At 40.4% G+C, this 12,264-nt stretch overlaps 5 protein-coding genes across 5 annotated transcripts; all 5 read right to left on the bottom strand.

Annotated features, from left to right (window-relative positions):
* Positions 1-2,344: 2,344 nt before the first annotated feature.
* Positions 2,345-3,058, bottom strand: GCK72_004587 (uncharacterized protein; the record flags this gene model as incomplete). The annotated part of the gene is made up of 1 exon (XM_003104274.1): positions 2,345-3,058. The coding sequence occupies one exon, from the start codon at positions 3,056-3,058 to the stop codon at positions 2,345-2,347; it is 714 nt and encodes a 237-aa protein (XP_003104322.1).
* Positions 3,059-4,384: 1,326 nt separating this feature from the next.
* GCK72_004586 (uncharacterized protein) lies at positions 4,385-5,272 on the bottom strand (the record flags this gene model as incomplete). Its single annotated transcript, XM_003104252.1, has 1 exon — positions 4,385-5,272. One exon carries the CDS (start codon positions 5,270-5,272, stop codon positions 4,385-4,387), a length of 888 nt encoding a protein of 295 aa, XP_003104300.1.
* Positions 5,273-6,637: 1,365 nt separating this feature from the next.
* GCK72_004585 (uncharacterized protein) lies at positions 6,638-7,123 on the bottom strand (the record flags this gene model as incomplete). Its single annotated transcript, XM_053724774.1, has 1 exon — positions 6,638-7,123. One exon carries the CDS (start codon positions 7,121-7,123, stop codon positions 6,638-6,640), a length of 486 nt encoding a protein of 161 aa, XP_053588968.1.
* A 1,289-nt stretch (positions 7,124-8,412) lies between these two features.
* On the bottom strand, positions 8,413-9,505 carry GCK72_004584 (uncharacterized protein; the record flags this gene model as incomplete). Its single annotated transcript, XM_053724773.1, has 2 exons — positions 8,413-9,373; positions 9,426-9,505. 2 exons carry the CDS (start codon positions 9,503-9,505, stop codon positions 8,413-8,415), a joined length of 1,041 nt encoding a protein of 346 aa, XP_053588967.1.
* A 521-nt stretch (positions 9,506-10,026) lies between these two features.
* On the bottom strand, positions 10,027-11,135 carry GCK72_004583 (uncharacterized protein; the record flags this gene model as incomplete). The annotated part of the gene is made up of 2 exons (XM_003104290.2): positions 10,027-10,975; positions 11,035-11,135. The coding sequence occupies 2 exons, from the start codon at positions 11,133-11,135 to the stop codon at positions 10,027-10,029; spliced, it is 1,050 nt and encodes a 349-aa protein (XP_003104338.2).
* Positions 11,136-12,264: the final 1,129 nt, after the last annotated feature.

Genomic DNA, 12,264 nt, shown 5'->3' with positions numbered 1-12,264 from the left:
TCCACGGTCACCTGGAGGCCTTCCCTAGTTAGTTTTAGATTTCGTTCAAAATGTGTGAAACGTCATGATGTAGAACAAATCTGCTTCACTTTGATCTTTTCACATCATTTTCTGTTTTTTTTTTCAAAGTTTATTTTCTGGAGTATCATAATCTAAAAATATGACTTCAGTCCTACTTTAAAACAATTATCGGATATTAATCAAGAAACTTTGAGATAGTTTTTAGTTTGCGGGTTTCGTAGGTGTTTAAGTTGACTGTTTTTGTTAAATGATATAGACTCACACGAAAGTTGAAATCGTTTCAGGGACATACAATATTTGAATAAATCCGCATGAATTAGAAGTTAGGCCATGAACTTTCACAACCAGGTGATTGGTTCTCAAAAATTAATTGCAAGACTTAAAATACGGGTGTTTAAACCATTTTTTTTTTAAATTAAAAATTAGCACATGACAAAACGAAGAAAACAAAAAAATGTGTTTAAAAGCTTCCGAATTGGAAACTGTAGTACCAATGAGAGCACGAGTGGGGAAAAAAGTTTTGCCAAAAACACGAAAATATGATAGGGAAAGTTTGAGAACAAGTCAGGATGAAAAGTATTAGGGTGTTTCATAAGTCTTTGCACTTTTTCTGTCAGTTTTTCATCAAATTTTTCTTAATGAGAAAGAAGTTCTAAGAAGTTATATATTGTCCATGAGTACTGACTACATGTTGCCAACATTGTGGTAGTTAGGCGATTCCGGCCGCGTAGAACTATGGCTGTGAGCTGAAGAAGTCATCAAGGTATGATTTCACTTGCATTCGATCATCAAATTTTTGTCCTGATAACGAGTTTTGCTATGATCTAAAAAGATGATAATCAGTTAGAGGAAGGTCTGAAGAATACGGCGGGTGAGGTAAAACTTCCACTCCCTGACCCTGTAAGAAGATGCTAGTCGTGGTAGCAGAAGGTGGACGAGCGTTGTCATGCAACAAAACCAAATGACCGATTTCCGGGCGAGATGAACGATGGAATTGGATTTTTTTTCAGGAGTTATTGACAGTAAAGGTCGGCGGTAATTGTAGCACAATCCTTATGAAATTCGTTGTAGAAGACCCCGTTGCGGTCACACCAAACTGATAGCATCACTTTCTTCTCATTTAGCTCTTTTTTCTGGTCTGTCAGAAGTTCTTTAGTATCCAGAACACACTGCTTTTTACTGAATGGTATACATAGAGAGCCCATTTTTTATTTCCCGTGGCAATATCCAAAATTCAATTGAAACTACGCTTGCGACTCAGCAAAGACAGCGACAGGTCACAACTGAGCTTCAACTGACAATCTGTCAGTTCATGAGAAATGACTTGTCCGTATTCTGCTGTTCTTCCAGATTCTTTCTGATGTCTGAATATGGTTGCCGACGAATGTCCAGTATGTGAAGATACTTCACGTACACTTGATCTTGGCTCTTCCTCCAAGACATCCGTGATATCATCGTCTGTATCTAAGCGAGGGCGATCAGAACGGCACTTATCATCAAGATTGTAGTCTTCTTCTTTGAAGTTTTTGAACCAAGTAGTTGCTGTTTTTTAAGATATGATGACCTCATCAAGGGTTACGTTTATATTTCGATAAGTTTCCATTGCGCTCAATCCTGGGAGGTATCCCAACAAAAAACACCCTTTTAGAGCATTGCGATCTTTGGCGACTACTTCTGCCATGGTACGCTGTTCTTAGGACTTGCAAAACAGAAATGTTTCTTGAGGGTAACAGTACTAGTTTATAACAAAAAAAGGACCGAAAAATTTCATGGGGTCGCAGCGCAGTACATTGAAAAAAAGTGCAAAGACTTATGAAACACCCTAATAGAAATTCTGCAGACTGTGTGTGCAAATCAATGTGACACATAGAGATCAAAACAACTACTGAGATCTTCAAACACAATTGTACCGATAGAACTGCCAATAGAGCGCGCTTGCAGTGTAGGTTGCCTTATGGACAGGCAGAAGAGAGTACAGGGTTTATGAACACGCCTATTTCGATTATTGTAGACTTTGCGCTGTGCCAATTTTCTAACCGTCGGGCTAAAGTGAGAAAAATCTGTTTATTGAATGAAAAAAATCTTGACAAAACGAAGAAAGCAAAAAAAAGAGTTGAAATGTTCCCTCTCAGACGGGAGTTAATTGGAAACGGTTGGACCAACTATGAGAGCACAAGTGGCGAAGAAAGTAGTTTAATCATAAACACGAAAATGTGATTGGGAAAGTTAAGAAGGGGCCAGGATAAAAAGTAACAATTTAATGATTTGTAACAAGAATTTATTTAAAATGAAAAAAAGTTCACAAAGATGAAATAAAACCATATCAATTACACACATAGAAAACAAAGGAACTATTCCCGTTGAGAGTTTCAAACACAATCGTCCCTTCCGCTCCATCCTTTCGATGGATATCGATTCCTCCTTCCGCTGTGACTACTCCCCCGTATCCAATCATCCCAAAATATTTCTTCCGATTTGGTTGGGCTCTGCGATATTTTAGACTTTTCAGAATCACTTCTTCATCCAAAATTCGATTCGGTTCGAACTCGATTCTTACATATCCCATTCTCGGGTTTGAACCTTGAATCCAATGTTTCAGGTATCGATTGATCATCTTGTCGGTGATGTGTCTTGATTTAATCTCTATCAATTTGCTGTTGATAAGAAGTATATCATTCAAAGAGATTTTCAAATCGAGATCAAAAGGACTAATAGCTAGACAATCAACATTCTGTATGAGGATATTTTGATACTCAACTGGATTTCTGAAAGCGGGACTTTTGATAAACACAGTTTTTGATTCTGGCATGTTCTTCAAAGCCATCTGGGCACACTCCATCCCACAGTCATGATTAAAGTTGAGTCCGTCAACGTTGAATCCTTTCACAGTATCCTTTATCGATTTCATGTCAAAGAGACAGTCCGGTTTCGTCAATAAAATATCCAGATTAGGTGTATGGCTAAACACCTCGATGATTAATTTCAACCATACACGTGGATTTTTTACTGCAAAAAGCGAGGATTCGGGTTTATCCATTATTATTCGTGACCTTTTCCTGTTGTAGTATTTTATTCATTTTACCAAGTTCCAATGTCGTCGTGTGTGGATATCCTATTACTTCTCAATTATTTTTATCTGGATACATTGTTGTCGATTCTATAACCTAAACTATTCGAAAAAGCAGGTGACGGGTATAACCTTCTCAATACGTTTTCAGATTTAATCGTGAATTTATGGATATTTGACAATTTTAGAATTTAAGCACTGCCGAGACAAAGGCTTTTTACAAAAGGTGAGTTGGTAGAAAACCTTTCTCGTAACTAAATGTTCTATTTCAGAAGTCTTACGATGGAAAAATCACTGTTGGCTAGACGGAAGTATATTCAGAGGTCTACAAGAGTATTTCTGTGAAAAGCTCCATGATTCCCAGCGTCTTTCTACTTGGTCTTCTCTAAATTTCCCCACATCCATTTCGTGAAACCAGAATTTGGATCCACATTTTATAGTTCACGCCTATAACTTTTCTAGTTTTTCTCAATTTCCCCATTCTGGATGCTCGCATCCAGAATGGGAATCCACGATTAGTTCACGGTTTTGTTTTTTTCACGTTTCAATTTTTGTGTTTTTTAAATTTCCCCAGATTTCCTCCCCGCATCCAATCTGTGGTTTTGTGATTGAACGTTTTTTTTCACGTGAATAAACTGATTTTGTAAACATTGTTTTTTATTTTGGGGATGACTGGTTTTAGAGTTTCAGCATTAACCTGATTTTATTATATAATTCCCGCGAAACTCAGGGTTTCTCGAAAATGTGGAAATTTAGCAAATACATGTGGAAATTTATCGATTATCTTCATTTTTCCTATAAACTCTGATATGCTAAGAAAATCTGTGATAATTTCACATCTTTAGGGAGATAACCGCTACTTCTCCTTCAAAAGTTGAAATTTTCAAATTTGGCTTGTCTTATATTTCAGACCCTTCAGAATCACTTCTTCATCCAAAATTCGATTCGGTTCGAACTCGATTCTTACATATCCCATTCTCGGGTTCGAACCTTGAATCCAATGTTTCAGGTATCGATTGATCATTTTATCGGTGATGTGTCTTGATTTGATCTCTATCAATTTGCTGTTGATGAGAAAACCTTTTTTTAAATTGAATCTTGAAATAACGAAGAATGCAACAAAAAAAAAGCTGAGGAAAAGTTCTCCAGTTGGAAACTGTAGATGGGTGGAGAAGAAAGGAGTTTTGTCAAAAACACGAAAATGGGACTGGAAAAGTTGAGAACAAGTCAGGATAAAATGTAACAATTGAATGATTTGTAACAAGATGTGCTTTGAAATAAGAAAAAATCACAAGGTCAATTAAAACCATAACAATTGGACACATAAAAAACAATGGAACTAATTCCGTTGCTTTTTATAAATGTAATCGTTCCTTCCGTTCCATCTTTCCGGCGGATATCGACGCCTCCTTTCGCTAAGCCCACTCCCAGTGCTATCATCCTAAAAATATTCCGGATTGGTTGGGCTCTGCGATATTTTAGACCCTTCAGAATCACGTCTTTATCGAAAGTCCTATTCGGTTCGAACTCGATTCTCATATGCTCCATTCTTGGGTTTGAACCTTTAATCCAGTGTTTGAGGAATCGATTGATCATCTTGTCGGTGATGTGTCTTGAAATAATCTCAATCCATTCGCTGTTGATAAGCAGTATATCATCCAAAGAGATTTTCAGATCAAAAGAATGGAGATTATGACAAGATCCAATAACAAGACGTTTTACATTCTGAATGAGCATATCTTGATACTCAACTGGATTTCCGAAAGAGGGACCTTCGAAAAGCACAGTTTTTGATTCTGGCATGTTCTTCAAAGCCAGCTGTGCACACTCTATGCCACACTCCTCAGTAAAAGCGAGCCCGTCCGCGTTGAATCCTTTCACGGCATCCCTAATAGATTTCATATCAAAAAGACAGTCCGGTTTCGTCAATACAATACTCAGATAAGGCTTATGGTTAAACACCTCGATGATTAGTTTCAACCATTCTGAAATGCTCATTCCCGGATTCTCAAAATCCATTATATCCTCAAAATTCTTCTCCGCTTTCACACGACTGGGCACATAGATTGGCACAGTACCACGTACTGGCTGTACACCGGTACTTGGTTCTGGTGGGTAGAACGCCCATCCCACCCAGTACTTATGTATTGTCAACCATTGTTTTAATATCGATGAAATCGTCATCCGGGCATAGATCGATTTGGTCGATGGTGATGTTGAGAGATCGAGCAAGTCGTTTGGCGTTGTTAGATAGGAGAGAAAAATTGATTCTGAAAGCGTCCATTCCAATTCGGATGAAACACATAAGAATTGCAAAACTCACAACTGAATTGCATCAAAACCCTTGAGCACTTTCCGTTGAGCGTTTTCTGGTAGACGGAGGAGAGGGAAGTGTGAAAGGGTCTTCGGCCTCTTGGTCGTTGGTCCCTTTCTTATTCTATCGCCCGAGTCTCCGTCACTCTTGTGGCACGCGCATAACGCGGGGGATCACATGAGTGAGAGGGACGAGGGAGGAAAAGGCACGCGGTGCCACGCCTCACAAGAATTACATCTTCTATTCGGTTCCATCACATAGAAGGACGGAGGGAGCCCGCCCATCTGGAGCTCTCTCCGCCTTCCTTAATAAAGCAGTGCACTGTTAAACCATTGTTTTCTGTAGTTAAACGGAAGGACCAGGCAAAGTCCTTTCTCCGTTTACATGGAGGTCCCACCTTGTGAGAACTCGAGCCTTTATCTTCATATAAAGGTTCACGGGTCTCACTAGTTCGGGTAATTGGTTATTTGCCACTGCAGAGCAACATCGCTCCACTCTGCAGGTTGATCAATTTCTGTTCTAGTTGGAATTCTAAGTGCGCCACTACCGCTACACCCATGGGCCACTACCACCTATTATTCCTAGCTCACCATTCCATCCCCTACACCATCACACTTCCCCAACAGCTATGATTTCTATCTATATATTCTCGTCTGGTTATATTATGAATTCATTTTTATCTGTGCATGGGAAGACCGCGCCGCACTCGCGCGGCGGCCACGCCCATTTCTTGCGGCAGTGTTCAAAAATGGAACGCAGCGTTAAAATGGGAGTGGGCGTGGCCGCCGCGCGAGTGCGGCGCGGTCTTCCCATGCACAGATAAAAATGAATTCATAATATATTGTTTATCAGTTGCTACAATGTTGCAATTTACAATGCGGATTTCGTTTGTCACCAAGGCAACAAGGATATGTTTCAAATGCCGACAATTGCTTTTCAACTGAGTTCCACCACGGCCACTCATGGGTTGGTTCCCCATTTATGCCGATTTGATAATTTTGATATTGTAAGACCTACGTAGAAAATGTTCCGTACGGCCCTATCATTGAGCAACAAGAGATTGCAGTAATTTTAAACACCCCCTTTCAGTTGACAAAATCAGTTAATATATATTCCTTGTTCGAGCTTAAATTATTTTTTTTTCTTTTAAATTGTAAATTCACTTCTTCCCTAACTTTGTAGTCAAAATGATTCTAAGTTTCTTTGTATGATCCCGCCCTTCCAGGCACCGCCCCTCACGATAGGTTTCGGGCCTCCGATTCTGCCATGGGCCTCCGATTCTGCCATGGGCCTCCGATTTTTTTATGGGCCTCCGATTTTGGAACAGAGCCCACGATTCTTATATTCTCCATTCTCGGGTTTGAACCTTGAATCCAATGTTTCAGGTATCGATTGATCATTTTATCGGTGATGTGTCTTGAATCAATCTCTATCAATTTGCTGTTGGTGAGAAATATCTCATCCAAAGAGATTTTCGAATCGTCATGGAAAATCCCAATAGTTAGACTTTCCATATTCTGTATGAGCATATCTTGATACTCAACTGGATTTCTGAAAGCGGGACCATCGATAAGCAATGCACCATATTCTGGGAAGTTCTTTAAAGCCAGATGTGCACACTCCATACCACAGTCATGAGTAAAGATGAGCCCGTCCACTTTGAATCTTTTCACAGTATCCTTTATCGATTTCATACACCACTCGGAAATAGTTCCAACCATTCCGAAATACTCAATCCAGGGTTCTGATATTCCTCAATTTCCTCAAACAGCCATCCGTGATGTAAACGCTTCACCACCAACACTCTCCTGGGCATATAGATTGGCACCGTACCACGTCTACCCCGGATTTGTCGCGGTGGTAAGAGACTCCATACTATACTTCCTTCTTGATATTCAACGTCATAAATTATTCTAATGAAGATGACGTCATCCACGTATAGACAGATTTTGTCGATGGCATGGTTGAGAGATTTGGCGAGTTGTTTGGCGTTTTTTGAGAGGAGAGAGAAATTGATTCTGAAAGGGTCCATTCTGAATCAGATGAAAAAAAAACTAATTTCTAAACTCACAACTGAATTGCATCGAAACCATTGAGCACTTTCCGTTGAGCGTTTTCTGGTAGACGGAGGAGAGGGAAGGTAGCAGTAGACATGACAGTAAATGAGGGGAGAATGAGGATGGTCTGGTGGGATGGACAATTAGAAGAAGTGACGTGGCAAGGAGAGGGCGGAGCTGTACAGCCGATTGTAAGGGATGATGTAGAACAAATATAGGACGTGACGTGACAAGGAGACGTAGGGTATTAGTAATGACGTAACGTAGTCGGGGCAGGCAGTGACCACTCAATGACACTGTCAATGGAGCGAGTTTGCGGCGAGGACTGGGAATACATTTTTCCCAGAGTAAAAAAAGATCACCTGGTGTCGTACTAGCCCACCTGTCTGTTTGTTGCCGGCATCGGGTGAATTACTTTGAGAGCTGAGAAGTTTTCTCAGCTGAGAAGTTTTCTCAGAGCTGAGAAGTTTTCTCAGCGAGGACCGGGTAAATAGAGACCCCACCGATTCGCGCGGAAGAGAGGCTGGAAGTAAAATGAAAAAATGGGAGGAACATTACAGCAATATTCATACTGGGCAAATGAGGGACCCGGTGATGAATCCTCTCCAAGAGAAGGGATCGACCGGGCCAGACCGGGCCGGAAGTTTTGAAAAAAAAAGCCCGGCCCGGCCCGGCACATGACAAGAATGACAAAATACAGTCAAATGTTTTTGTTGAGGAGTCGAAATCCGGAAATTGGGATTCAAAAGTCTGAAGTACAGGTACCTGTCTACTTAACTATTTAAACGACGAGACCGCAATTAAGTTGGTAGAGTGAGATAAGCGTTTATTGACATAAATAATGAAAAAGGTCAAAACAGAGATTAATAATTTAAATTTGATTAAGTAATGAAGTTTTACAATTTCTTTGGACATCATCAAACATTTTAACAGAATCATGGGATTGAGTAACATCAAGTAAAAACATGGAAAATAAAATAGCGATACTCATCGTCGTTTTCAAAAGCAATCATCCCTTCCGTCCCATCCTTTCGGCGGATTTCAAAACCAAATTCATTGATTCCATATCTTTTCACTCCATTATAACCTTTCTTCAGGTGAGGTATGCATCTGCGATATTTCAGACCCTTCAGAATCACGTCTTTATTAAAAATGTGATTCGGTTCGAACGCGATTCTCATATTCTCCATTCTCGGGTTTGAACCTTGAATCCAGTGTTTCACATATCGATTGATCATCTTGTCGGTGATGTGTGTCGAACTGAGAAATACGGTGGCACTGTTGATAAGCAGTATCTGATCCAAAGAGATTTTCAAATCTCCTTTTTTTATAATAGCTAAACCATCTAGATTCTGAATGAGCATGTTCTGATACTCATCTGGATTTGAGAGCGCGGTACTAGAAATGAGTAATATCTTTGTTTTTGGCATGGCTCTGAACGCCAGCTGAGCACACTCCACTCCGCAGTCTTCCGTAAACGAGAGCGCATTCACATCCATCCCTTGCACAGTATCCTTAATTGACGCCGTGTCAAATAAACAATCTGTCTTCTCAAAGCTGATATCCGAAATTTCGGAATTGTGATAAACGTCTTGGAACTGTTTCAACCAACTCGAAATACTTAGTCCCGGATTCTGAAAGACCACGGTGTCTCTTGGCGCCCAATTGAAAAGTTTTGCCTCAACACGACCTGGCATATAAACTGGCTGCGAACCACGTTTCGGACGCTTGAACCACATGAAGCGACGAACTCGCTTTGGTGGGTAGAATGTCCATCTCATGTTTCGAGACGCATCGTCACCGCAGATATCAATTTCAATATTATCATTAGGGCGTAGAGAAAGCATGTCCATTGTGATATTGAGGGATCGAGCGAGTTGTTTGGCGTTGCTCGAGAGCAGGGAGAAGTTGATTCTGAAAGCGTCCGTTCTGAATTAGATAAAAAAGGAAGAATCTCAAAACTCACAACTGAATTGCATCGAAACCATTGAGTACTTTCCGTTGAACGTTGTCTGGTAGACGGAGGAGAGGGAAGGCACTGGACATGACAGTGAATAAGTGGAGAATGAGGGTGGTCTGGTGGGATGGGCAATTAGTAAAAGTGACGTGGCAACGAGAGGGTGGACCTGTACAAGTGACACAGACGATTGTTAGGGATGACGTAGCACAGTCGGGTGACTAGCAGTGGCACTGTCAATGGAGCGCGTTTGCAGAGCGTGCTGTCGTCTGGACAGGGTCCACTTTTTTTTTTGATAAGAAGAGCTCTACTGAAAACACAATATTTTCAGTTACCGTAGTGTTTGAGTTGTGCCAATTTTCTAACGGTCGGGCTATAGTGAGAAAAACATTTTTATTATTAAAAAAAAAATCTTGACAAAACGAAGAAAGCAAAAAAAAGAGTTGAGAAGTTCCCTCTCAGACGGGTGACAATTGAAAATTAGTGGACCAATTATGAGAGCACAAGTGGCGAAGAAAGGAGTTTAATCATAACAATTGAATGATTTGTAACAAGAATTGCGTTTAAATGAGAAAGTTCACAAAGATGAAATAGAACAAATAAAACAACATCAGTTGGACACATAGAAAACAAAGCAACTATTCCCCCTGAGATCTTCAAACGCAATCATCCCTTCCGTTCCATCCTTTCGATGGATATCAATGCCTCCTTCTGCTGTGACCACTCCCTCGTATTCTATCATCCTAAAATATTTCTTCCGGTTTGGTTGGGCTCTGCTATATTTCAGACCCTTCAGAATCACTTCTTCATCCAAAATTCGATTCGGTTCGAACTCGATTCTTATATATCTCATTCTCGGGTTTGAACCTTGAATCCAATGTTTCAGGTATCGATTGATCATCTTATCGGTGACGTGTCTTGAATTAATCTTTATCCATTTGCTGTTGATAAGAAGCATCTCATCTAGAGAGATTTTCAAATCGAGATCAAGAGAACTAATAGTTAGAAAATCCACATTCTGTATGAGGATATCTTGATACTCAACTGGATTTTTGAAAGCGGGACCATCGACAAACACAGTTTTTGATTCTGGCATGTTCTTCAAAGCCAGCTGAGCACACTCTATGCTACACTGCTCAGTAAAAATGAGCCCGTCCACGTTAAATCCTTTCACGGTATCCCTAATAGATTTCATATCAAAAAGACAGTCCGGTTTCGTCAATACAATACTCAGATAAGGCTTATGGTTAAACACCTCAATGATTAGTTTCAACCATTCTGAAATACTCATTCCCGGATTCTCAAAATCCATTATATCCTCAAAATTCTTCGCTGCTTTCACACGACTGGGCACATAGATTGGCACAGTACCACGTACTGGTTGTACACCGGTACTTGGTTCTGGTGGATAGAACGTCCATCCCACCCAGTACTCGTTGTCAACAATTGTTTCAATATCGATGAAATCGTCATCCGGGCATAGATCGATTTGGTCGATGGTGAGGTTGAGAGATCGAGCGAGTCGTTTGGCATTGTTAGATAGGAGAGAGAAGTTGATTCTGAAAGGGTCCATTCTTAATCACTCGGCTACTTTTCGCTACAGTTGCGCAGCACTAACGCAGCAGTCATTCGTGGACCGCTCGCCTGCTGCGTCAGAGGCGCACAAGTGTTGCATGAAAGCTGCATAGTTGCTGCATCAGTGCTGCCGGCGTGCTGCATGCGATCATTGCTTCTCGTTATTAATTTGTATGGTTAATTTGTAAACAGAATAATAGAAATAACTAATAATATTTATTTTAAGAAAACAAAACGTTTTTAAATATAAAAACAAAAAGACATAAAACATAATTTAAATTCCATGGCGGCCAACAATCGGTGAAAGTCTCCAACTTCCTATTTATTGCCTGTAGCTTCAAAAAATCCCAATTTATTATCTAATAATCGCATTTTTGTTGATCAGCTTCATTGTTGTCCTTTTTCCGGTGGTCTAAAAGTTAAGAAAAAAAATAAGATAAAGGGTTTCCTTCGAAACTGCCAACCTTTCGTATTAATTCCGATTTGCTTCTCCGTGACTCGTTTTTGGCGTCCAAACACATAATCTTCTTCTGAAAAATAATACGTCGAAAAAATCATAAAACTTGTCAAATAGACGAGAAATAGTCATTGGAAAACATGAAAAATGCAGCCAAAGTCCAATTGGCATTGGAGCGAATATACAGTTGCTGCGCGACTGTTGTGAGATTGCTGCACAACTGGTGCGCACCCCAAAAACAAGGGAACCATTATTCGCAATACCGAGAATGCTGCATAGCTGTTGCATATGCTCTGATTTGTCGTAAGTGCGGTGGAACTGTAGCAATCTTGTCGTGTAACTGTTGCAAAAGCTGTGAAAGCTGCGCAACTGTAGCAGCAAGTAGCCGAGCAGATGAAAAACAAAAGAATTGCAAAACTCACAACTGAATTTCATCGAGACCATAGAGCACTTTCCGTTGGGCGTTATTAGGTAGACGGAGGAGAGGGAAGGAACTGGGCATGACAGGGAATGAGAGGAGAATGAGGAGGGTCTGGTGGGTTGGCAATTAGAAGAAGACGTGGCAACAAGACGGAGTGATGACGTATCGCAGTCAGGGGACACTCAATAGCAATGTCAATAGAGCGCGTTTGCAGTGAGGGCTGGGAGTATATTTTCCAAGAGGAAAAGGAGCATCTGGTGTCGCACGAGCCCTCCTGTCTGTTTGTTGCCGGCATGGGCTCATTATCTTCGAGAGTTGAGAAGTTTCCTCTGATAGAAATTGTGACGATAGCTAAAGTGAAAAATACCATTTTATTTAAAAAAAAAGTCTTGAAA

The sequence above is a fragment of the Caenorhabditis remanei genome, chromosome II, assembly GCF_010183535.1.
Source record: "Caenorhabditis remanei strain PX506 chromosome II, whole genome shotgun sequence".
Taxonomy (NCBI): domain Eukaryota; kingdom Metazoa; phylum Nematoda; class Chromadorea; order Rhabditida; family Rhabditidae; genus Caenorhabditis; species Caenorhabditis remanei.
Note: the sequence above shows the minus strand (reverse complement) of the source record. Positions and strands in the feature narration are given on the sequence as shown.